At 38.3% G+C, this 24,650-nt stretch overlaps 1 protein-coding gene and 1 long non-coding RNA gene across 6 annotated transcripts in view; both read right to left on the bottom strand.

Moving 5' to 3' along the window:
* LOC138752620 (uncharacterized) overlaps window positions 1–1,251 on the bottom strand; it is a 28,482-nt gene extending 27,231 nt beyond the window's left edge. The window contains exon 1 of the long non-coding RNA XR_011350770.1: window positions 874–1,251. This is a non-coding gene — a long non-coding RNA (uncharacterized lncRNA). The remainder of the gene's footprint in view (window positions 1–873) is intronic.
* The window catches only part of rttn (rotatin), a 397,420-nt gene that overhangs the window by 148,497 nt on the left and 224,273 nt on the right, over window positions 1–24,650 (bottom strand). For 4 of the 5 annotated variants that reach the window (XR_011352026.1, XR_011352027.1, XM_069920391.1 and 1 more), the window contains exons 42-48: window positions 21,663–21,760; window positions 20,736–20,813; window positions 20,466–20,592; window positions 17,309–17,511; window positions 13,491–13,758; window positions 11,735–11,838; window positions 6,793–6,862 (exon numbers count right to left, since the gene is read on the bottom strand). Coding sequence is in view for 3 of the 5 variants with exons in the window: in XM_069920391.1 (XP_069776492.1) it covers window positions 6,793–6,862; window positions 11,735–11,838; window positions 13,491–13,758; window positions 17,309–17,511; window positions 20,466–20,592; window positions 20,736–20,813; window positions 21,663–21,760 (948 nt within the window). In the remaining 2 variants the exon portion in view is untranslated. Of the gene's footprint in view, window positions 1–3,649; window positions 3,845–6,792; window positions 6,863–11,734; window positions 11,839–13,490; window positions 13,759–17,308; window positions 17,512–20,465; window positions 20,593–20,735; window positions 20,814–21,662; window positions 21,761–24,650 lie in introns of those variants that run through there. The other variant, XM_069920394.1, reaches the window with a different exon arrangement.

Genomic DNA, 24,650 nt, shown 5'->3' with positions numbered 1-24,650 from the left:
AAAGGCAAGTTACCTGAGAAGTTGTAGCCAGCATTTTGAATGGAACCCATTAAAAAGGCTCTTGGTCTAAAAAAACACCTTGTCAGATATTGAGATGTTTCCAGTTTTGAGTAAGACCAGAAACCCAAACAAAACATTCAGCTAAAACTCCCCTGGTCAAATTGTAGTCGGATCTGAAACTCACATCCAGAGAGACAAATGTCAGAGCTGGCTTAAGGGGTTTCTATTTCCTCCATCACGCACCCCCCCCCCCGCCCCCCGAAAGGGAATCGATTTACATTTAGAAAATGGGTTATATTGGTGGATCTGGATGAGAAGTTGGATGCCACATGCTTGAAAGATGGACCAGTTGGGCTGAATCAGAATCACAGAATGATTACAGTACTGGAGCTCAGCTCCATTACTGAATATAATAGCAAGCCCCACTCCTACAACATCATGCCCCAACTTCCATTTCAAATACCAACCCAACTTGCTTCTGAATATTAAAATTGAATCTGCTTTAACAACTTCCCTGTGAATTTCTGACCCAAATCACTCACTGTGCAACTTTTATTTATTTCTTCACTCTGTTTTTAATTATTTTGCCAATCCATTTCCTACAGATGCAACCTGCTAAATATTTCTGGCATTTTCATTTTTGATTTACAGTCTATTTTAAAAAAAAAATTCATCTTTGTGCCATATACTCTCAACCTAAAGCCCCCTGCCAGTAGAAATAGTTTCCCTTCAATCTATAGCCTTCATGATTTTAGATCTCTATACTATACACAAGACCGTAAGATCTCAGCCAATAGCATCCGCTCCACCATTGCAATATGAGCCGATCCACTCCCCCAATCAGCCACATTCCCCTTCTTTGTGTATTGTCACCTTATTGTGGTGGAGAAGCTTGTGTGGTCCTGAGATTCCGAGAGCGATGCCATCTGGAGCTATGCGTAAGGTCGAGGGTGAGGTCCCTGACAAAGGCCTCAATGGTGGAACAGGCTTATGAAGTTACTTCAAACTCAATTTCTGTGAAGGCAGACGAAGGCTGTAACAAATCCATCAGTTCCAATCGTCGTGGTTTTCATGCACTGGAACTAGTTGGTTGATTTCTGATGTATCATGTGCTTCTTGGAGGCCAACATCAAGTACGTGTTAAACAAATACATGCATAGGCTGCAATGGATCTATATTAGGAGTGTTACAAGATCAAACCAGCAACCACAGAAAAGGCATATCACACAGGGGTAAAGATGAACAATTACTATTAACCAAAATTCACCTTCAAACTTTAATTCAAACCCCCCCCCCCTCCACCTCTTATAACAATGCCCACTGGCTACCCTGCAAATTTCTATAAGTGTAAAATTAATAAATTCCCCAGCCTAAATATAACATATGTAATTAAAGTCTAAGTTATATTTCCAACCAGCCCACAGAAAAATTTAGACACAAAACAAACACACAAGACTCACAAAACTTCGATCTCAACTGAAGCAAAGATCATAAACAAAATTCAGTTTGTTTGATAAACTGAAGCCAAAAGATCTTTGAGAGAGAGAGAGAGAGAGAGAGAGAGAGAGAGAGAGAGAGAGAGAGAGAGAGAGAGAGAGAGAGAGAGAGAGAGAGAGAGAGAGAGAGAGAGAGCAAGAGAGCATTCGAAGTTGTCAAATTGAATTTGGTGTTTGGATAATATAAACTGTACTTCACTACTAGCTGATAATCTGCTCTCCTCCACACATAATCCTGATGAAGGGTTCCGGCCTGCAAGGTCGTTTTCTTCCCACTGGTTCAGTTGAAGGCAAGAAATGAAAGGATTTATGATGGTTCTTGAGATAAGTGGGACAATTGATTGTTTGTTTGACTATACAAGAAGCTACTATGCTAATAAATTCTAGAGAGCCCAGAACGAGGAGAGAACCATTGAACAAAGTTCATTACTTTGATTCTGTAAATAAGTGGACTTGGATGCTTTTGGCACATCATGTGAAAAGACATTATGAACTTTAAAGACAGGAATGATGTCACATACCGTGTGAAATGAGAGATTTGCAAGAAATATATTATCGAAATAAGAGACAAAGAGGTCAGGTTAAGGGAACTCACTATCCTGTTGAGCCAGGATTGAAAGCAGCAATATTTCCTGCAGAGGGGGAAAAAAGCTGCCTAGGTTACTAAAAAAAACACAGAAAAGTGGATTTCAAAAGGGATACCACTTTCCGACTGCTCTTTTGAAAATAGAGTGCAGCCTCATCATGGAAGAAAATGGAAGAAGACAAAGAAACGTGACATTCTGAAAAGACAGAACTCATATTATCCCATTTACAGAAGATACAAGTACTTTTTAAATAAGTAAGCCACTTCTGACAGTCTCTTTAAGCTAGAGGACAGTGCCATCGTTTGGAACAGATTCCAAAATCTTCATAAGATCTCATGTAAAGAAAATTTCTCAAAGGCAAATCATCAAAAAAAAAGTGGGTTTAAAGATGCCTGAAGATATGTTGTTTAAAAGTGATTAATAATTATTTCTGAATTGAAAATCTAAGAACTTCAAGCAAGACCAAAATTATGCTGAATTTTTAAAATGGACTTTTCAGAGTTTTGGACTTTAACACATATTTACATTTGCGTAAAGTTTAAGTTAGAGTAAAGTAAGAAATGTAATGTTATTATAGTTTCATTTAAAAAAACTATTATTTTGAATTTACCATTGTCTGGTGAATTTTCCATTGCTGTTCCTTTGTAGTACTAATAAGGGTTCATTATTTCGACACAAAATTGGGAGCTCAACTGGGATGGAACCAAAAATCTGAGTTTAATTAATCGAATAATATTCAATTTTTTGGTTAAAAATCTTTTTGAAAGAAAAATAAATTGAAACTAAAAATTAAAACACGTTGTCTGTACCACAGCCTTAATTCAGTCTCTTCTTTATTTATCAGTCAGGATGGTTTGTATCTTAACTTATTTTTTTTAAGGGGGTGGGGTGGGGTATAGATCATATCTGTGAACGTGTCATTCTTCTTTCTCAAGTTATAAGTAATCTTCTCCAGGGAAATAAAACTTTGCAGTTCCATATTCCATCATGTAATACTAAGTTGAGAGTTGGACTTCCATGCAATTGCTATACACTTCCTGGCTACCGACAAAGCGAGCTTCACAAATTGAATTTGGTGTTTGGATAATATAAACTGTACTTCACTACTAGCTGATAATCTGCTCTCCTCCACACATAATCCTGATGAAGGGTTCCGGCCTGCAAGGTCGTTTTCTTCCCACTGGTTCTGCTTGACCCATTGAGTTCCTCTAGCAGCTCGTGTGTTACTAGGCTGAAAGGCTCGTTTCAATGCTGCAAATGATCACCCAGGCCAGTGTACACTTTTAACCCCAACTAGCTTGAGAACGCTTATCACAGCAACCTTGCAGCAGAATGGGTCCTATGAAAAGCTACAGAACGCACGTTCCAACAGGAACCAGTCATGACAACCAGGAATGACAAAAAAACAGCCTCATTTATCCCTCCACCCACAAACTAGGCCAATTTTATCACGCCCACTTCACCTATGTTTGAACTCTGACGATTAAACCAGGGGGTTTATATCATCAATTATATCCATGCATTTCGTTGATTCTTTAGTCCATAAAATATTCAATATCACACTGGTGGATATAAATGAGTGAAAATTTTATTAGTGAAAATAAATTAGAATTTCAATGAAACATACACATGACTTATATTAAAAATGGACCTCTTAATAAAATGCTCACAGAAGGTCAGGAAGTTGTCAACTGTTTAGAAGGACTGTAAGGTTTTCCAGGCACTTCAAAAGATAAACATTTAGTGGACCTTCAGGGGCACCTGAAAAATGATACATGTTAAAAATAAAGGTCTTTCATACAAACCAGCAATATTGGCAACTCATGCATTTGCTCAATTAAATTATCGTCATGGCGGTCGGAGGCATAGATCTCAGGTCAAACAGCAAAAGCTCAACATTTTAAATTATAATAGGAATCACAAAATTACTTAAACACACACACACTTCTTGAGATAAGAATTGCTCTATGCAACTGTGTTGAACATGAAATGCTATTATTCACATTTAAAAGTTTATATAATCTTTTTGTTGAAGAAGAGGCACTTGATATTTATGTTCCTGGTGTCCATAGTTCACAAGCTATAAGGCTGTTAAGAACCGCAGCATGAGAATGGTAAAGAAATGAGAAATAATGTGACCATCATTCAGTTTTCCATCTTGGTTTGCTGGAGAAAGATCAGGCTTTGACCATCTCCATGGCTGTTGTGTTATATTGATTTGTGCCAAGACAGTCTGGTTGTTTTTACCCCAGGTACAGAGAAGCAATCACATTTCAGTAGATTTGTCTATTCAAATGGGAGATGGCTGCACAATGTGCCTGCAGGCTGATGAAATATAACGTCCACAAGAGGGGCTGACTTTGGGGCTCTCTTGTTCAGCATAGAAGGAGGCAAGTTGCAACTCCCTGGCCAAACAAAAATGCCGCACAACAGCCTCGGCAAGAAACTCTTTTCAGGTTCAGAATTTGTAAAGATCGAAGTCCCTCTGTCAAGGCTATTCTCTTTTTGATTTAAGGAAGGAAAGTTCAATAGCTCATAGTAGTGGTACAAACAGTATGGTTGCCTGTTGACCTTCAATAAATTTGGTTTGCAATTTATAAACTATGTTAGTGATGCACAACCTTTTCATGTGTGAAGGGCCAGAATGACAAATCCAATCACAGCTGAAACTACGTTCATATAAAACCGGATACCAATACTTTTAGATAGGGACAAATGCAAGAATTTATTAGTAACAGATTTCATGTCCGATTGCAAACAAAAAAAAATGCAAGAAAATAACAATGTATTTATTTAAAATGCAAAGAATGATTACAACAAAGTTAAAGATTATTTTAACTTTTAAAATCAACCAAGTTGATTAATGACCAAGTTATTAGTGCCGGAAGATAGTACTCTTGATCTAGATTGATTATAAAATATTAGTTACTTTACAAATTAGACTTTAACCACAAAGTTGAGATAATCTTCAACTCAAATCCACTCTGCACGTCAGTTTTTTTGCCATTTGATTCTGACCTAAAAAAAACCCTATTTGTTTTTGTAGGTCAAGCCATTGAACCAATGGAACTTACTGAATCTGTTTGTTCGATAATGATATACATGTCGTCCCTCTCCTTGCCAACATCCTGCCACCAAAGCCTCCGTCATGCAAACCTGCACTTACTGCTCTCTGAACCTTGCCTCCCCCCCCCCCACAAAAAAAACATCCAGAAAATATTCACAGGACTGGCACTGCCTGCTAAACAAACCAAGAATCAAACCCTTACCCCAGAGAAGCACAGGTAAACATGCAGGTAGAAAGAGCATTTATGGACAGGGGTAGCAAATTTCCCCAGGATTTCTGTCTGGGGACACAATATGTCAAATTCTAGAACTTTGATGGGATAGGAATGTGTAAGCAGTGTTGGGGGCTGGAGAAATATTATAGAGTAATATCAAACAAACAGAAAGTCTGAAGCTCTAAAGAATGCTTAATCACAAATGATGTATTGTCTTTTAAGTTTTCTCAAATTACGCTACTGAAATATTTTACAAGGCAAAGCAAAATTATCATTGTTATAGCGAAGACCAAATGCTATTGACAGAAATTCTCCTTCTCAATCTTGTGAAAGTTGCTAATGAGTTTGGGTACATGGGATGAGAAGGTAGAAGGATTTACTTCCTTTAATTTTCATCACATTTGAAATTCACCCTGTGGCCTGCCCATCTGTTGAGGCACCAACCAATGGCCCTGATGCACGAACGGCCTTGACAGATGTGTCAGACCTTAGGCAATGGGCGAGAGATCTATTTTTAAACTCCATTTGTACCACGCTAGAAATGAGTCTGATGAGCTGACTAATTCGACCACGCTTCACTCTTTCAGCTACGCAAGCCACTTATCAGCAAGTGAAGTTCATGACTCTCAATCTATTATCATTGAATTCAGATAATAATTTGGAATGATAAATGAGATCTGGGCATGACTGAGTGATCAAATTATTGAAAATTGCAAGGGCACATTATCTGAGACGTCTAGGTGCTCTTTGTTGGCACTAATGATGTAGTGATTCCAAGATTCCTCTTGGCAAGTTTAGTTCACTGTTGAATGCATTTTGTGAAAGGTAGCCAAATTTCAAGATAAAAGTTGCATCTTAGTTTGTTGCCAAGTTAAAAATTTGACAGCCAAATGCAAGGAAGCCAAACAAGGAAGACTGCAGATACTGGAGAATTGGAGCAACATGCAAAATGCTGGAGGAGCTCAGCGGGTCACAGAGCACCCTTGGATGGCAATAGACAGTCAGCATCGGGTTTCAGCCTGAAATGTTGACTGCCTGACCCATTGAGTTCCTCTGGCATTTTGTGCGCTGTGCAAGTAAGCCAAACTGCACAGCAGGAATTTCCGACCTGCACAATTCAAGTTGCCGTGTTTGGATCAAGCTGGAGAGAAAGATAACTTTTTGTGGTCACCCAGTCTGACTTCCTCCAAATGCTATCAGTGGATGTATATAGATTATGAAAAAAAAGTTTTGAAATAGTTGTTTCTACGGTATCCCTAAATCTCTGATTTTCAACTGCAGAATAAATTCCTTGCATCAGATGACTTGTACGATATTGACAAACAGAAATTATATACATTTCAAAATATAAAATCAGTCATTGCTGAGGTTTGAAAAATGAATTTCTGTTTGAGATCAAAAGTTAATTTTATTCATTTTAATACTTACACTTTTTCACTGATAAATAAGTTTCATCCACTCTCCTCTTGATTGATGGATTTTTCAGTGTGACTTTTGCCTGTAAACAACATATACCTCAATTTGATGTGTTATGAGTTCAGTGAACCCCATATACCAGCAGCAATAGAAAAACACCAAAGCAATAGTTCCCTAAACAAAATTAGTTTAATTCACTGGGTATAGAGCAACAAGGTCTACCCTTAACTTATCAACACTAAGTTATTTACACACTCCATCCTCCCCAACCTAATCTAGGTGCAAGTGTGTGTACTATGTTTTTACTGGCCCATCTTCCACTATCCACGTTTCCAAGGCTACAGTTTCCAGTAATTTTCAATCCTGTGCACAGAATCAAATAGTCACTACGTTCAAGCAAACTACAATGCTTTACTTAGAATTACCAGGCATGAAAATTGTAGAGGGTTACAGAGAGGTGGTTGTTGCTTGTTGGACACCCCAAACAGGAGTGTCTTCCAGAAGAAACTTGTCTTCTTGCAGAGTTCTTCTCCTCTTCACCACACCAAGAAGACTAGCTGCCACTCCTGATTTCCACAGAGAGTGGACTCAGGCTACCATATCAGAACTCTGTCCAGTCTTGAAAAAGGAAGCCTTTTTAGCAGCTCCTCTTCTGTCCAGCCTTTCCTCAGACGGCCTCCTGCTAACTTCTTCTCTCTCATTCTCTCCTGATGTTCCAGGCACTGTTACTTTTTTGGTTTCAGTTTGCAAATGTTGCAATTTCCAAATTTTACCATAAAACACATGGCCTCAACTCTCCAAATGTTTCAGTTTCTGGGGTGTGCTTGCACATGTTGCTAAAGCCTAGAATCTTCTGTTTGCACCTGCCCTTGAACTTTGCAAGGCATTGTTCTGTGAAATGCATGCAACCTAAGAGCTAAACCAATTCTAATCACTTTTATAAGCAATGAACCCATTGCATCACAGATGTTGTGTTACGAGTATGAAGGACACACAGGAAAACCATGTTGAAGTAAAGACAACCTTAAAAAAAATTAATTTATTAGAGGAAAACAAGGATATGGCTTACTTTGAAAAATATCGCTACACTCAGTTATTTAACCTACTCTAGACAGTGCAAAGATATATTGCCTGCAAAAACATCCCTAAATATATCAATACATCAGTATCTTAAAGTCAATTTTTTGATGTAGCATTGCTTTTCTTTTAAGATTAGCAGAAATTATTATACAGCATCTATGGTGATTGGTAGGTGCCAGATAAGTGTATTTTCTGGTTGCTTGAGACTTACTCTTGCAATGCCTAACTGATACATCTGCATTGAGAATAAACAGTTTAAAAGACAAAAATACCATACTGTACTTAGAATGAACAAACTTCACTTGCATGAATATATAAATCTTAAAGCATTTTACTTTAGCCACATTCTTTGAAAATATTTAATCATTGCTGCAGGTTCATGGAGCCGCCCAAAAGACAAATGATAACATAATAGATAATTCCCCCCGCCAACGTTTACAGATAAAGTCTTTGACTGGGGCAACTCTGACTAAGCAGGGATAAGGAGAAACTTTAAGAGAGTCCCCCCCAACAGAAAGTGGCATCAACCAGTTCTTCATCCTGGGCAACACCATTGCTATTTCACACAACTTTATTCACACAGCTGCTACGAGCAAAGAACGAACAAGGCCCGATGCTGGCTGAATATGTGTTCGCATCTTCACCAAAGGATTATGTGTTACTTCAGAGAACATTTATTTTTACTATTTCAAACTTGAGTACTTTTTACCTGTCATTTTATTTTTATCTATTTTAATTTTTAAAATTTATTTTCCTCAATTTTTCCAGTTGCTTGAATTCCCGATACCAGACGTTTTACTGTATTGGACACAGGAAAAGGACCTTCAGCCCATCTTGTCTGTGCTGACCATGCTAGACTGCAAATTATTATCCCTCCAACCCTTGCGTGGTCAATTTTGTCTAAATGCCTTTTAGGAGTAAGCTTCATGTTGTTGCACTGTGCAGCATGAACCTTTTCAGTCCGGAGTCTGCAAAAGCAAACTTCTGTGATCTGCAAGGCTTTGTGTTTCCCTTTGCCCACAGCAGAAAATAAGACACGCTACTAAATTGAGATGTTGGGAGAGAATGCGTTCAACATTTGGAAATACAATTGATATTAGTGGGGGGGTGAGGGGACAATGGAGACGAATGCATAGCTTTGGTTGTGGTGTGAGTGAATCAAGGCTTTGGATGTGAACATTAAAAACTTGATTGGGAACTGGAAAGTTGCTTGCAGCACATTGTGGAGGGCATGGGTGGGTGTGGAGATTGGAAGTGTGATTGCATGGGTAGCATTTGGGGAGTTTCGAGGGTCGGGGATGAGACAAAGGTCAACGACCTGGACAAAGAGGACAACATTTTTAATGGCCAATTCATAGCCCAAACTCTGTTTCTGCCACAGGACTCCCCAATAAAACCCCAGTCTTGTTAAGCAATTGATCTCAAAATGTTCTTCTGCGCTGATTTGAATGAAGTTGTAATTTTCGTTGAGGAATAAGTTTACAAAATGATTAAAATCAGTGATGAAAGTGAAACAAGAAAGTCTGTAAACACTGTGATTGTAGTAAATACACTAAGGTGCTGGAGAAATTCAGTCCTCAGCACCCATGGGAAAGTATAAATCCTACATAGTCAAAGAACTTGTACATACATGCCAGCATTGTATTACACATGGTTATTAAGTTTCCAGGTAAGATGAAGGGCTAAACCCGAAATGTTGGTTACGCATCTTTGCTATATGCTTTACAATGGATGCTGCGGATCCTGCTGAGGTTCCCCAACACTTTCACATATTATTATGCTCCTTCAGCATCATGAACATATATTTAATAGCATGCACAAATTCTTTGACTATGTAGCATTCAAACCCAATAAAATTATTTACAACTAATCTTGTGTGAACCAAATGGGACCACATTCTTCCTTTCACCCCATTCAAATTTACCTTGCACACAAGATGCTACAGGATCACCTCAAGGTGACAACTAAACATGACTTTTCGAGCATCCAATACAAAAATTACTCACTGCCATCTGCAAGTTGACCTCTAATAGGAGCTTTCAGCTTGCAATACTCACATCTACAAGACAAAGAGGCAAACCATGGCAAAGGTGGTTTGCTTTGGATGTTGGACAATCCCTTTATCCCTCCACACTTTGCTCTTGCCACCACTCTGACACAGGTTAATCTTGGTCTGCCGTCAGTCCACCATACAGTTTTTCCAGAATTCTGCGGACTCTTTTAAATATTTCTTGGCAAACTATAATCTAGTCCTCCTTTCTGTAGCTAACTAGTGGTTTGCATCGTGCAGTGCAGTCTCTTCATTTCTGTTCAGGGTTGGCACAGCGGTTCGTGTACACCTTCACAGCGCCAGCAACTGGGACCAGACCTGGGTTTGAATCCCACAGTGTCTTTAAAGAGTTTGTATGTCTGCTTGGGTTTTCTTTGAGGGCTCCAGTTTCCATCCACCCTTCAAAAAATGTACTGGGGTGTAGGTTAATGGGCTGTAAATTGGGCGGCACAGACTTGTAGGGCAGAATTGGCCTGTTACTGTGCTGTATGATTAAATATAAATTTTTAAAAATTAAATTACATTTTTTGAAATAAAATCTTCTGCGGACAGTAGTCACTGATGCTTTCACACCTGTTTTCTGAAGAACATTTCTGATTTGTCGAAGAGGCGTTTAGAGATTTTTCTTCATTAAATTACAAAATATCCCATTAGATAAAATTGCTGTCATATCTTTACTAAACAGATTTGATGCATAACAAATCAAAACTACACACATGGTCTAAAAAAATTCAGCCAAGTCCTTCATCATTGAGCCCTGCTGGTTCAGAGTAATGACAACTATCTCGGAAATATGGTGGTGTGCAGCAGAAAAGAAAATAGCAATCAATGCAGTTATCATTTAAGAGAAGGTTGGATGTGTACATGGAGGTGAGGGGGTTGGAGGGTTATTGGCAGAGAGCGGGAGGTTTGAGCTAGTGGAGTTGTTCTAGTGAACCGGTGAGGACTCGAAAGGCCGATATGGCCTGTTTCCGCTCCGTAAATGGTTATATGGTTACAATGAGAATTTTTCTATTATCAGCAGAGCTGGTCTACCATCCCCTTTATGATTACTGAGCTCACCGATACATTCTTTCTTCTTAACGAAGTTGCAAACTGTTTATTTTTGGTAAACTTAAGGCTTGAGTGATGTCTCTTACTGTTTTATTCTTGTTTTTCAGCCTCATGATGGTTTCTTTGACTTTCATTGGCGCAACTCTGGTCCTCAAGTTGAAAAATGGCAAATACAGACTCCAAAGGTGGTCAAAAGCTTAGAAGCAAGCCTAGCTCTCTTATACCTGCACCAATGAAGCCAGTAAACATAGCTGAATAATCACAAACACTTGTGAAGCCAAATGTCCCAAACATGACAGTGCCCTGAAATGAGGGGAGAATGTATAAAAAGGTTCTGTAATTGCTACAAGGTCAAATCAAACTGTATACAAATAACCTTGAATAAAATGTGGAATGTGCACTTTAATTACATGTGAATTGTTTGATTACAAATTTAAAACTGGGGAGCACAGGGGCAAGTGAAGGAAAAAGGGGTCGGCCCCATAGTGGAGGGAATTGTATAAGATCATGCCATCCAGGAATAGTTCTGGCAGTGTGATTCTGTTTTAAATTTCTGCAATAGTTGGTTTCATCCCAGAGCTCTGGGCAGCAAATGGCAGCTTGTGTTTAACTCTATTTAATAATGCTCTGCATTCTTCAATATATATGTTCTACAGTATATAGATTGGCAAAGATTAAACCAACAATAAGGAGCATTTTTCAGTTAAGAGCTGCCTTTCTGGCATAACGGAATTCACAGTAAAAGGACCAAATATTCAAGGGCGTACGCACCTTTTGATAGTTATGAAGTAAAGCCCAAAGTGCTGAGGATCCAATAGTCTGAACCACAGGATTGTCACTTTCTAAACAAGCAGCAAATATTGACACTGTTTTATCTAGGGACACAAAGAGAGAAGAGCCCAGTGATTATTCTTTTGGACGTAACCACCTGTCCAATTTACTTGCAGAAGCCAGAAAATGCACCTGTGGTACATTTAGGACCAAAATACTATTCCTAAACGAAGTACTCTGAAATAGCAGTGAAATGTGTTGGTGCCAATCATTAATAAATAACACTTAAAGCATTTTTTGGCTTTGCGCACAAAGCTGTTTTGACAATCTTTTGCACTCGGCTTCGGAAATGAGCTCAAACATCATTGTTTGAAGAGGATCGAGGTAAGAGGGCACATGACTGAGGAAAATGAACATTAATGGCAATTATGTAACACCTTATCACATTGTGATTACTTGCCATAGTTTACCTGATGAATCACTTCAGAATGTCTAGTTGCCAAAAACGCACATTTCAAACATCGCAATCCTATCTTGACTCTTTCTTGAATTTTTTATGACACTTGCTTATTTCTTTGCAATGTGCAGGAAAACAATCATTTTCTTAAATATATAAATTCAACAAGTAAAACGTACAAAACGCAAAGCTATTATAAAAATATAATCAGCAAACTTTTCATTTCACAATCATGATCAGGTTTAATTCTAAAGTCTTGATACTGAAATAAATTAATCAAGGCTTTGCAAATAATTAATGGAGAAGAAAATCTTGAAATAAGTTTCAAAGTCTTTAATACTGAGATTTGACTGGGCTGAGTAACATATTATAGGTTATTTGCACTGACACCAGTTAGATTTTTTTTTCTCTCTGAGCACTCTGCTATATCAGCACAGGTACACTCAAGCTCCTTTCACACTTGGATCCCAGTAAATTGGCTGTTCAGTGTCCTGCGATAGGAATGGGGTTTGGCCTTTCACACTAGACCACTCCAAACTGGGACAATGAAAGCTTTCACACTTGTAAATGTTTATCTCTGGTGTTTGGTCTGTTCTACCTTTAACAGGAAGTGCCTGCAATCCAATTGCCCATTTCACACTTGCCTGATCTCAACGCCGGCATCTGCAGATACCAGGGATTGTACTAGAGGTCGAGGCCGCAATCCCCAGTGTGAGATGATGTTATCTGATGGGGGCATTGAGCAGATTTTGCTTTCACACTTGCCACTTTAAAGGCCGATTGGCATTCGATTCCTGGGATCACTGGCAAGTGTGAAAGGTGCTTTAGAAACAGGAGCACATTCTCAGAAAATGACACTACAAACTGTAAGTCCAGAAGACCAATGAAGGAAAACAAAATGGAATTTTCACTTTCATTAATAGTCACTCTCAATGGATTACAGTTGAGTACTTACAAAAATTGCTACGGATAATTATTTAACCAAGTTTGCAATTGGGAGCTCTCAGCTCATTTCCCACAACATATTTCTGTACTGCATGGAGTGTGGAGCACTGAGACTTAAAAAAACCTGCAGACCTTGTCCACAATCCTGGGAAAGAAAACATGCAAACCATCCTGTGTTGCCGACATGCAAAACAACATGGACTTACATTTAAGTATAATGCCCAAAGTGTGACAAATACTGTCTGAGACAATGCAATGATACCTATGAACTACCTTAATACTTTATATAAAGTCATCTCGCAAGTTGGGACAGGGTTGCAATTTAGCCGAAGTGCAACATTTAAAATAACTTACCATTAGCTAGAACCTTTGGCTTGTTGGCAGGATGGAAGCAAATATTGTGAAGAACTAGTAGCACAGTGGGTGGATTACTCTTGCACTTCTGTTGGGATAGTGTTGTCAAGAGCTCCAAACTACCATTCATCTTCAGAATCATCTGCTGTCCCTCATCGCCAAAAGACAAATTCAACAACAGTTTCAACCAAAGCATGGCTAAATTGCTGACTTGTTTTCCTGCAGTCTTCGGTAATGGCAGCGAAAGGAAGTTATGTAAGAAATTGCTCTGTAATAAAGATCATAAGTCCAATATGTGCTAATGCCATTGTACTGACGTTGAGCAGAAACACCATTGATATCAACAGTCAAAATATTGTTTGCTTCACAGACTACCTGGTTAGTTTCACAATTTTTGCTTACTTAGTGCTAATCTTGCAATTCAAAATACAAACGGCAACTTGAACCATGTGATCAAAAAGAGATCATTAATATTTGTATTTTTACACTCAGTGGAACATTTTCAGTGTAAAGAACAATTTAAGGGAAATACTTGTTTAAATTACTATTTCCAGATCAGCTGATAATGGATATTTCAGTTATAAAGTGAGGGAGTTCAGCTCTGCCTTTGTCTTCATGCATGTCACAGGAACATGGAAATAGACATCTGGATGGCATGCTAGATCTGACAGTCATTCTTAAAACAGAATGCAACTTATGAATTAGCTGCAAAAGATTGAAAAATGTTACGTCAGTCCTGCTGAGTACCCAGTAGTTGACATCAATCCATCCCCATCACATGGCCACGTCAGCAGAAGAATTATATTCCCATTTCAAGTCCCTCTTCCCTTCATCAAAAAGGTGCAGTTTAATCGTAATTTACTCTGAGGATGATACTGACCAGCTGGAAGTTGTCCCATCTTACTCTTGCCGAGTTTTATTTTTATTCAAAATGGAAAGGAACAGAAGATTAGGGAAAAGTTTGGTCTCACCATACCAACTTATTGCTGCCTTTAACAAATGGAGCATTTGCTTTTGATTTTGCTGTTTATTGAATAAGTACACCAAATCTTGATAAAAATCTTCTTGAACTGAGTAAGGTCACTGAATGGAGAAATACATTTTGAACAATTAATGTCAATTATATTTCTTGATAGCTCTTTGTGGCTCTAATGTAAAAGTTCCCTGAACTCACTGGCTCAGATAACCTCTTTTATAGTGCAATATAGTTGTGTGCTTTCCAATGGAGCTTTACAGAAAAAGGTCTATTCTGCAGTCAAGTTCTCACTGCATTTTTAATGACAATCAGCAAATTGCATCTGGTTAGTCCATGTGCATGGTGTGGTGACACATGAAAGCTCTCGGATATGTTCACAGGCCCCCACTAGCCTTCAGTGATTTGATGCCATTTTTTTGAACATGTGGCCCACAAAGTAGTCCAAGCTCTAGGTGCAAAATGCAGATTCTCACAATAATGAGAGTTCCATGTCAGTAATAGCTAATGAAGCCCACATAATAATTTCCAAGTCCATAGAGTCCAGGACTACTGGAAGTTAGGTCCTGTTAAATGCGGGTTACCAACTTGGCCTGATCTCAACTTTGACTGCTCTCCAAGGCAATTCAAAATCCAATTCTGGCTCACCACCTGCTACCAGTACACAGCTCGCATGGTTGTCAAAGCAGCCCATTCCCATGGTATAGATTTTTGTTTAGACATACAGCATGGTAACAGGCCCTTTCGGCCTATGAGCAATGTTCTCTCTAATTTTTAGTAGTCAGTGTGCGCAAAAATCTTATATTGTGCAAATATTTTTCCTGTCCAAAAGCATGTGCACACAGAATGCTTGTGCAAATGTAAACTTGAAATTGTTTCAAGATAATTTTGGCACAGCCCATCTCTCATGGCTAATAAAACTCTATTGGGATGTTTTAATGTAATACAAGTATGATTGCATTCTACGATGTAATGTATTTAGTTAAGATTTTATTCTACTTTGTTGTTCCATTGAATGAAACATTGATGAGCTTTGTGCGGACCTCAATTTCCTTTATGCTTTGTTGGCAAAACGTGGGAACAGTGCCCTTAAGACCATGCCACCCAATCACACCTAATTATCCTCTGGTACAGTGGGTTGGAGGAAACCACAGCCCCCAGGAAAATCACATGCAGACATGGAAGGAATATGCAAACTCCTTACAGAGAGCGCAGGATTCAATACCTGCTTGCAATTCTTGACGCTGTAATGGTGTTGTGCTGACAGCTACGCTATCCGTACACTCCCTCTTTCCCCCACCCCCAACCTGCAAGACTTCCCTGGAGTCAATCAGACTTCCTCACAATGGTGGCTTTTGTCAGCAGTTAACACGTATGATTCTGCACACAACAGAATTTTGTGGTTGCGCGTTTTGCACAACATGAACATGGTCCCTTACTGCATTGATTTACAATGCTCTTTTTGGCATGAAAATAATCCCAGCTCCAATTTATACAATTTTATCACTTCCCTATTCTTATATTCCATGTTCTATTCAATAATGTTTGCCATTTTTGTGGATTTGCTATATTCATATTTCCAGAATATGCAGGGAGTGTTCCATACACTTCAGTACCTTTCCACTGAGATATTCTATTTTTCAAAATAAATTTGTTCTGATCTGCTTACATTAAAAGTTCCTGTTTATGTCCTTAACTTTTTTTAAAAAAAGGTTTTTTGTTCTTTTCAAAAACTTCATTTTAAGTTATCAGAAAGTTTCATGATTATTTTTCATGCCAAAGTCCAAATCTTTATGGATGGGGAAAACCAGCTTGAATGGTGAGACAGGGAATTGGCTTTTCTCCAACCCTTTTACCCCTTCTTTAATTTGGGGAACTGCGACCCTTAACAATTTATTTTATATCAGTGAACCACATTTCTTTGCATTTTGCTTTTGCACTAATAGCAACCTCCTTGGAAGAAGACCTCAGAGCCCACCTCACTGACAAAAGTCAAAGGAGGAAAAACCCAACACCCAACCCCAACCCACCAATTTTCCCTTGCAACCGCTGCAACCGTGCCTGCCTGTCCCGCATCGGACTTGTCAGCCACAAACGAGCCTGCAGCAGACGTGAAAATACTCCTCCATAAATCTTCGTCCGCGAAGCCAAGCCAAAGAAAGAAAGAATTCTACAAACTGGAATTCTAAAAACAAAACTCTGGTGGGACATTAGTGTATCTGCACAAATATATCAATTGTATTTATTTTATTTACCTATTCTCACAAAATATCCACCAGACATGATGAGCCTCAAAAAAAAACCCTGGCAATCCTTCACTATTGAATACAACCCCAAACATTTACTACTTTTATCTTTAATTATGCATCCAGTGCATTTTACCTCAATTGCACAGTCCCCCATTTAATTTTTCCCTTTGTGAACAAGTACAGTAAATCCCCTGGTATCCAGCACCTATGGGAATTGGTAGATGCCAGAAAAGTGAATTATCCGGTTGCTTGAGACTATGTGTTGCATGACTGGCAATCTCACGGTGAGGTGCGCCAATTTTAAATTTATATATTTTTTATCTATTAATTTTCCGCAATTTTTTTTGCCAGCTGCTTGAATTCCAGATAACAGGGATTTTACTGCATTAGGTTGACGATATTCCTATCTCCCAGCCTACAACATTGGAGTTTGAGCTTCAGCAGGATTTTCTAAGATCACTATCGACTTATTCACTGAGTTATACATGCCAAGAATATCAACTCCATTAAGTTACATATATTTTAAAATTAACTGCAGGTATTTTAAGACTATTAAAAATAAACTGCTCCTTTATTATAGTGAAAACTCTACTAACCTTCTGTAAAATACCTTTACACTCATTGGACATAGCCAAGTTGGAAAGTACAGCAAAGGCTATTGGTTGAATGGCATTATTATCATGCGTCTTCTGCAAGGCTTGCTTCATGATCATGTGCACAAGGGAGCTCCCCCCAACTCCTTTCTGAGATGAATGAGGAACTGCTGATCCTCCAGCGCAACAACACTGCGAAATAGAGGCTGAAAGATACCAATATGAAAAATTGAGCAAAACCTCATGTATGAACATGTTATATTAATAATCAGCAAGAAATCGGCTCTGAAATATTCTGTTACTTCTGCCATTAGTCTCCCTTGATCTTCACATTGATTCAAAAAGCTGGAAGAAAAATAACTGCTTAATAAAACACAGAAACATCAATCAAAATTGTCAGTGCAGCACATTTGCTAACATTGTATTAAGGCTAACAATTACATCCTGGTTACAAATCCTTAAGCGATGTCAAACAGAATATTTTTTTGAGCAAGTTAGTTGACTATAAAGTACCAGTTGACCTGCACTGGCAACTACAGTACATTTCATTTGTGTGAACATTCAGAAATCCCAATACAGATATATTGTAACAAATAATTATTGCCATTACAATTGTGTGATCAAAGCAAAGGGTGACAAACTACAGAAGTCAACCTTGGAGAACCAAATGTCGATTTGCCAGCATCAACGTTTTCACAATGAAGTAAGTGACAAGAAGAATAAAAATGTCTAATACATTTATAGTTGCTCCAAATTTATTCCACACTCAAAGAGCCCATGGCTGAGGTGTGCCTGCTCCTTTCCTATCCATTGTAATGAAAAGTCGTCAAGTGTCACATTTAATCTCTCAGATGAGAAAGGATCCAGGGCCTTCTTGTCCAATTTAATTTTGACAGACTTTTTCAGAATTCACATTCCGGAAGAAATTATTTTTATACATCAACACTTAACTCTATCATCTTAAATGGCCTCAACTGAGCAAAGGATGACCTTCAAAGTACTAAGAACCAATTTTATCTCAGCTGTATTATTAAACTTAATTTCTTAAACCAAGAAATCAATGGTTGGTTTCATGTGTCAGTGGTGGTTATCTTATTCTTCTGTTCTCTCCATTCTCCTTAATGATACCAGATTCAAAGAGGTCTTAGGTTGTTGCCACTGCTCTTGCAAATATGCACAGTAGCTACAATGTGCCAAACAAACTGCTTTACACAAGACATTTCGAGTTGGATCAACGGTCAAGTGAAAACCGTTTCATCTTGATACGAGTCCCAAAGATAAATCTTTGTCATAGAGTTCCCAACCTCGCATGTTCTTGTTGCCACTGTATTTAAGTAGCCTGGTCAATTGGGTTTCTGATTCAGTAATACTGTTCAGTGTATAACTGGCCTTGGATTGATGAGTGAGTGCGATTATCCCCCAAATGTCAATGTTGGTTACCTTATTGATGAATGTAGTCCAACTCTTGCTGGACATTGGCATATTTTGTTTTATTATCAGAGAAGTTGTGAACAGGGGGAAAAAAAACATCAGTGACTTAACTGAAGCTTATTAATGACGCAACCCAAGAACATCCATCAAACTGCTCTAAAGAAATTTCGTATTAACATTATAGGAATGGAAGACAATTCTTTGACAATGTGATAGGCAAGAATGCAGCAGACTAAAGAGTAATTCCAATTACCAATGAGCTTGGTTTTCACAAAGTCTCTTTGAGGCATCTCAGCCAAATACTCCTATTGTGATTATGGCATTCCGCTTTGGATTTGTACATTCACAAAATGACAGATCATAACTATCTGACAAATGCCTCCCGACATCAACTCATCACCAAAATTATATTCGCTTCAAATCAAATATAGCTGATAGGCAGCACAAGCTTGTAGTATTTTAACTTAAGTTAAAAAAAAACTGCACATTTGATTTAAGAAAATTAAACATGCAGGATCAATTTGGTGGTTAACTTAAAAACTAAATCAAAATCTCAGTGGGAACTTAATTGGATACAATTTCCAAAGAGCTTAAATAAAAGGACACCAGCAGAACACAAATGGATCATGAAAGATCACAAAGCCATTAAGTACCAAAATGAATTGGGGTTCCAATTGTTGAACAGATGCCAGAGGCCATAAACCAAAGGATTAGAATGCCATATGGAGCTGCAGCCACAAAATAGCTGCAAAACCTTCTGGTCTCACTCTTGCAACTACCTCTGATAGGGGTTGATGGCATTCAAATCTGTTTAGCCACCATCTTTCTTGATTCTTTCACTGTCTCCACTTTGCCTTTCTTTGTCCAAGAAAGAATACTGCATGAGTGATCATTTCTCAAACTTAGAAAACCAAAACTGTTGTGTTTAGTACAGCTCAAAAAATCCTGACCCCAACCAGCATTTCCACCCCTGGTAGCATGTTGCAGCTGTGCCGGACAGTTTCTAATCTTGGTTTTGTCTCTGAGATGACCTACTGATCATATTTCCACTGTCAAGAAGAACAGAAAATGCACAAAAAGCTCAGCAGGACAGGCTGCATTTGTGGCAAGTGACAATGTTAGTACTTCATCGGTTTAAATTTTTTTTTAAAGACATACAGCAAGGTAACAGAACATTTCGGCCCTCGGGTCCATGCCAGACAATTTACACCCAATTAACCTACACCACGGGTACGTTTCAAACGGTGGGGGGAAACTGGAGACCCCGGGGAAAACATACGCAGGCAAGGGGAAAACATACAAACTCCTTACAGACAGTGCGGGATTCTGATCACTGGTGCCGTAAAATACGTGATGGGCGATGGAGCAGCTGGGATATCTTAAGACCTTCGGAGCAAGGTAAGCTTAGGAACTTCTGCATTAAAAAAAAAATCTGTTCATTGAATATTTGGAATTTACAGCACACAAGGAGGATCATATTTCCATGCTTGAAAATACTTTCATTGATAATGGACCACAATTTCATCCCATCTTCTTAAGTTAATACTAAAGAGGGATATGTTTGCAGATTCTTGAATCTGTGAGGTTAAACCTGATGTTTTTTTTGTTGTTTTATGACTGTTGCACATTGATTTGGAAATTGATCATTTTTCTCCCAAGTTTCCCAATATTCAAAGAATTTTTACTTGTATCAACTGCTGCTTCAATTGTGAGCCTTAGCTTGACTTACAGGCAGGAAGGTTAGCTGTGTAGACACACAGCAGCTGCAGAGCTTCCAACATCAGCACTTCATCCATTAAAAGCCAGGGCCAAAGTGAATGAATAGCATTCACAAGATGGGCATCAGATGCTGCAACCTGCAGAGTTGAGGGAAGTGTGTCCAAGTAGGTGGTGGGTGGGGGGTGAGGGGATGCCGAGGAAGGGACATAGAAAAAAAGTTTATTGATTTTGAAGGTAATTATTAAAAGAAACAACTGATTTGATTTAGTAGCAGACTTACTTTGCATTCAACATTGTGGTACAGACAATTTCTCAGCAATTGCATCACAGTTTTTAGCTCTCTGGAAAGAGGGTCATCCTGTAGCATCAGAAACACAAGTAATCATGAAGTTGGTAAAGTGCAAGGAAAATTTCTGTATTTCCCTACAATGGAAGGAGGCCCTCTCAGTCTATTATGCTGGCTCATAGACCATTTCACTCTAATTTTCTTTTCATATTAAGATCAACATTCACCAGATCTTACAACTCTTCTACACACGGAGAACAATTTGCAATATAGAAACCTGCATGTCCTTGCAGGGTGAAGGAGGGGTAGGGGATAATCTGGAGGAGTTGCTGGAAACCCACCTGATGATACAGCATGTGTGCAAACTCCAGACAGATAACACAGGTCATCAACATTTAACTCTGGTTGCTGAAGTTGTGAAGTAGCAAATATATTAGTTGTACCACTGGAACAACACACAAAATGCTGGAAGAACTCAGTGGATCAGGCAGTATCCGTGAAAGGCTGGTCAACATTTTCCATTGTTGATTTGTAAGCAGGGCACTTGCACAATTTAACTTGGGGAGGTGGGAGAAAGAACTTTCTGGGAATTATTTTAAATAGCCCTTGGATTTTCAAAATTGGATTTTATTTCCCTGTGGAGGCTTTTGTACTGAGATAAGCACATAGCGAATTCCCTGGGTACCAACCATTTTGAAATTCAATATTCACACAAAAATTATTTTCTCAACAATAATGCAAGTCAAAACCTCTTAAGTGGTATTTTGCCATAAGGACTTTTAATAAGCCATAAGATCAGCAGGGACATTTTTTTAAAATATGTACCAAAGTAGTAATATTAAATAGAATATTTTGGCGTCTTAAAAATTAGAACAAAAATGTCGGATGATTTTTTAAAAAAAATCTAGTTCCCTTGCTTACCTTTTTCCTTTGAACGACTTTTCCAGGTCTCAATGAATCTAGGTTGAACTGTACATATGTCTGCTTCATCTGTTCTATGCAGCTGTCAACAAGACCAGCTAAAAAGGAGGAATCAAAGAATCACACCCAGATTACAAACAGATTGCCCCAATGTGCTTTACCTCGATTGAACAGAGTTTTTGCTTCCATGAAATATAGAAAAGTAAAACTTTGTTTTTGAAATATAAATATTTCTACTCTAGATGTAAGTAGATCAATTATATTTCTAAAGTAAACGTAACATTAAGGGTGTGTCTAGAAAGTTGTATATTTTTTAGTACTACAATATATTTGGGTCCTTTACCGGCATCACCTACGGCTCCTAGAACGCTTCCACCAGCGTTGTCTCTGCTCCATCCTCAACATTCATTGGAGCGACTTCATCCCTAACATCGAAGTACTCGAGATGGCAGAGGTCGACAGCATCGAATCCACGCTGCTGAAGATCACGTCTACAGAATGGAGGACCATCGCCTTCCCAAGATAGTGTTCTATGGCGAGGTCTCCACTGACAGAGGTGCACCAAAGAAGAGGTACAAGGACTGCCTAAAGAAATCTCTTGGTGCCTGCCACATTGACCACCGACAGTGGGCTGATCTCGCCTCAAACCGTGCATCTTGGCGCCTCACAGTTCGGCGGGCAGCAACCTCCTTTGAAGAAGACCGCAGAGCCCACCTCACTGACAAAAGACAAAGGAGGAAAAACCCAACACCCAACCCCAACCAACCAATTTTCCCCTGCAACCGCTGCAACCGTGTCTGCCTGTCCCACATCGGACTTGTCAGCCACAAACGAGCTTGCAGCTGACGTGGACATTTACCCCTCCATAAATCTTCATCTTCGAAGCCAAGCCAAAGAAGAACATATTTGGGCAGTAATGCACAATTTTGATCTGAAATCTTCAGAAATTGACAGAAAGAATACTCATGCAAATTCCTAATTATTGTTTACTTTTGGGTGATTTTTCTACTTCTGAGTTGGTTGGGTATATGAACAGGGATATTGGTTAAGGGACATCACTGTAGTAGAATACACCTATCATTCAAAATCAACATCAGCAAAGAAAAATATTCCCTGCACTGTTTCTTCAGTAATCCCTAACTGAACCAAGGAAGTCTCGCCTTCCTCAGTAGATGTGGCAGCTTTTCATCACCTCAATTGTGTTTTCTACATTATTAAACTAAATGTTAGTAATTGGAAAGATGTGTCATTTGTTGTTTTTCTAAGAATGAACACAGTTGAGCGATAAACATGTCAAACTTCCATGGTCTTCTGAAAAAGTAGGTGTCGCTGCACTCTTTTTTCCCACAAAACTTTTTCAATATATAAATTCAATTTCAATTTTGGTCTTATCACTGAAATATTACCAAATAAAAACAACATTGGGTCTTGTGGAAATTTAACTCCTGTGACTTGTTCCAAAAAAGTTCCTAATTCTATCCAAAATGGTCTCAATTTTGGACATGACCATGTAGAATGTAAAAAGGTCCCAGTCTCTTGATGGCATCTAAAACATTGATCTGACTTTAATCTATTTAATTTCTGTGGGGTAAGATAGAATTGATGTAAAAAAATTAACTGAAACAATCTACATCTAACATTTATTGTATTTGTCATACTATCAAGACATAATTTTCCTCCTCAATAATATTTAAATCTGTTTCCCATCTCTGTCTAGATCTATGAATTTCTTGCTTTTGAGTTTCCTTTTCCAATAATGTGTACATGGGTGAAATAAATTTCTTAATAGATCTATTACAAATCAAGTTCTCTATTTCACTCCTTTCAGGTAATAACATTGTTGGACCCAGTTTATCTCATCAATATGCTTTTATTTGATAATTTTAAAAATGTATTATTTTGTATTCCATATATATTTTTTAACTGATCAAATGACATTCAACTTCCTTCTTCATAACAGTCTTCTACATTTTTTATTTCCTTAGAGAATAAAATATTCATTGTAAATGGGATAAGTCTATTTTGAGTCAAAGGCATTTTAGATAACACCAAATTCCTCATTCCCATTTCAGTATTTACTTTATTCCATATATTAATCAGATCCTTTAATTCAAACATATGAAATGGCTAACGAAACGTATTTTCAAATGGTCAAAATATCTTACAATACAACTGAAAGGTGTTGCAAGAATAAAATAACCTACTATGAACTCAATAGAAATATTTTAAATTAATATTGGTCAGATAAAGAAAAAAGATAGGGTAAGAAAATTAAAGAGAGGCAACTATAGAAACTGTGAAATACTATAAATATTTCTGTACAAATATTTACACAGTGTGATGAAATTCTAATAGTAACCATCACATGGCAACTGATCCACATCATTGACCAAGTACATAAAATAAAATCTGGCATTTCAGATCAAAAAAAAAATCTGTGACTGGACAGAAAATGGACACTGAAGCACAAGATAAATTTATTGGGGGTAAGTGCAGATGACAAGAGCAAGGCTGCGCAAGTGTTAAAGGGAATTTTCAAGGAGATAGAATGGCAGAGAGATTTAAGCAGGGGGAGTGGCAGGGAACAAGATGTGGTTAGCTGAAGGTATGGTTGAGAAGAATGAAACAAAGGCAGAAAGGATGAACTGAGAAGCAGTTCCTTGAGAGCTTAATAATGGAAGACTGGAGCTGGGGAGGAATGAGCTAAGGGAAGATATTGAACACAACAGTGAGCATTTTTAAATGTGATAGTGCCCCATGGAACTACTGGCATTTCCCTCTGGAAATGCAGGGAAGCTTGAGATATTTATGTGGAAGCACACAACTCTGAGAAGAACTTGACTATGGAAAATTTATGAGCCCAGCCTTGGAGATCAATAATTCAATGACCAGATTTCCCAGAAAGTCTGCTCACTGAGCTGATGACTTTGAAGACCACCCACTCAACTATTCTGGACATATTTTTTATCTTCTCCATCAATCTCATGC

The sequence above is a fragment of the Narcine bancroftii genome, chromosome 2, assembly GCF_036971445.1.
Source record: "Narcine bancroftii isolate sNarBan1 chromosome 2, sNarBan1.hap1, whole genome shotgun sequence".
In the NCBI taxonomy this organism is placed as follows: Eukaryota; Metazoa; Chordata; class Chondrichthyes; order Torpediniformes; family Narcinidae; genus Narcine; species Narcine bancroftii.
The sequence above is the reverse complement of the archived record's forward strand: the minus strand, read 5'-3'. Positions and strand labels throughout refer to the sequence as shown.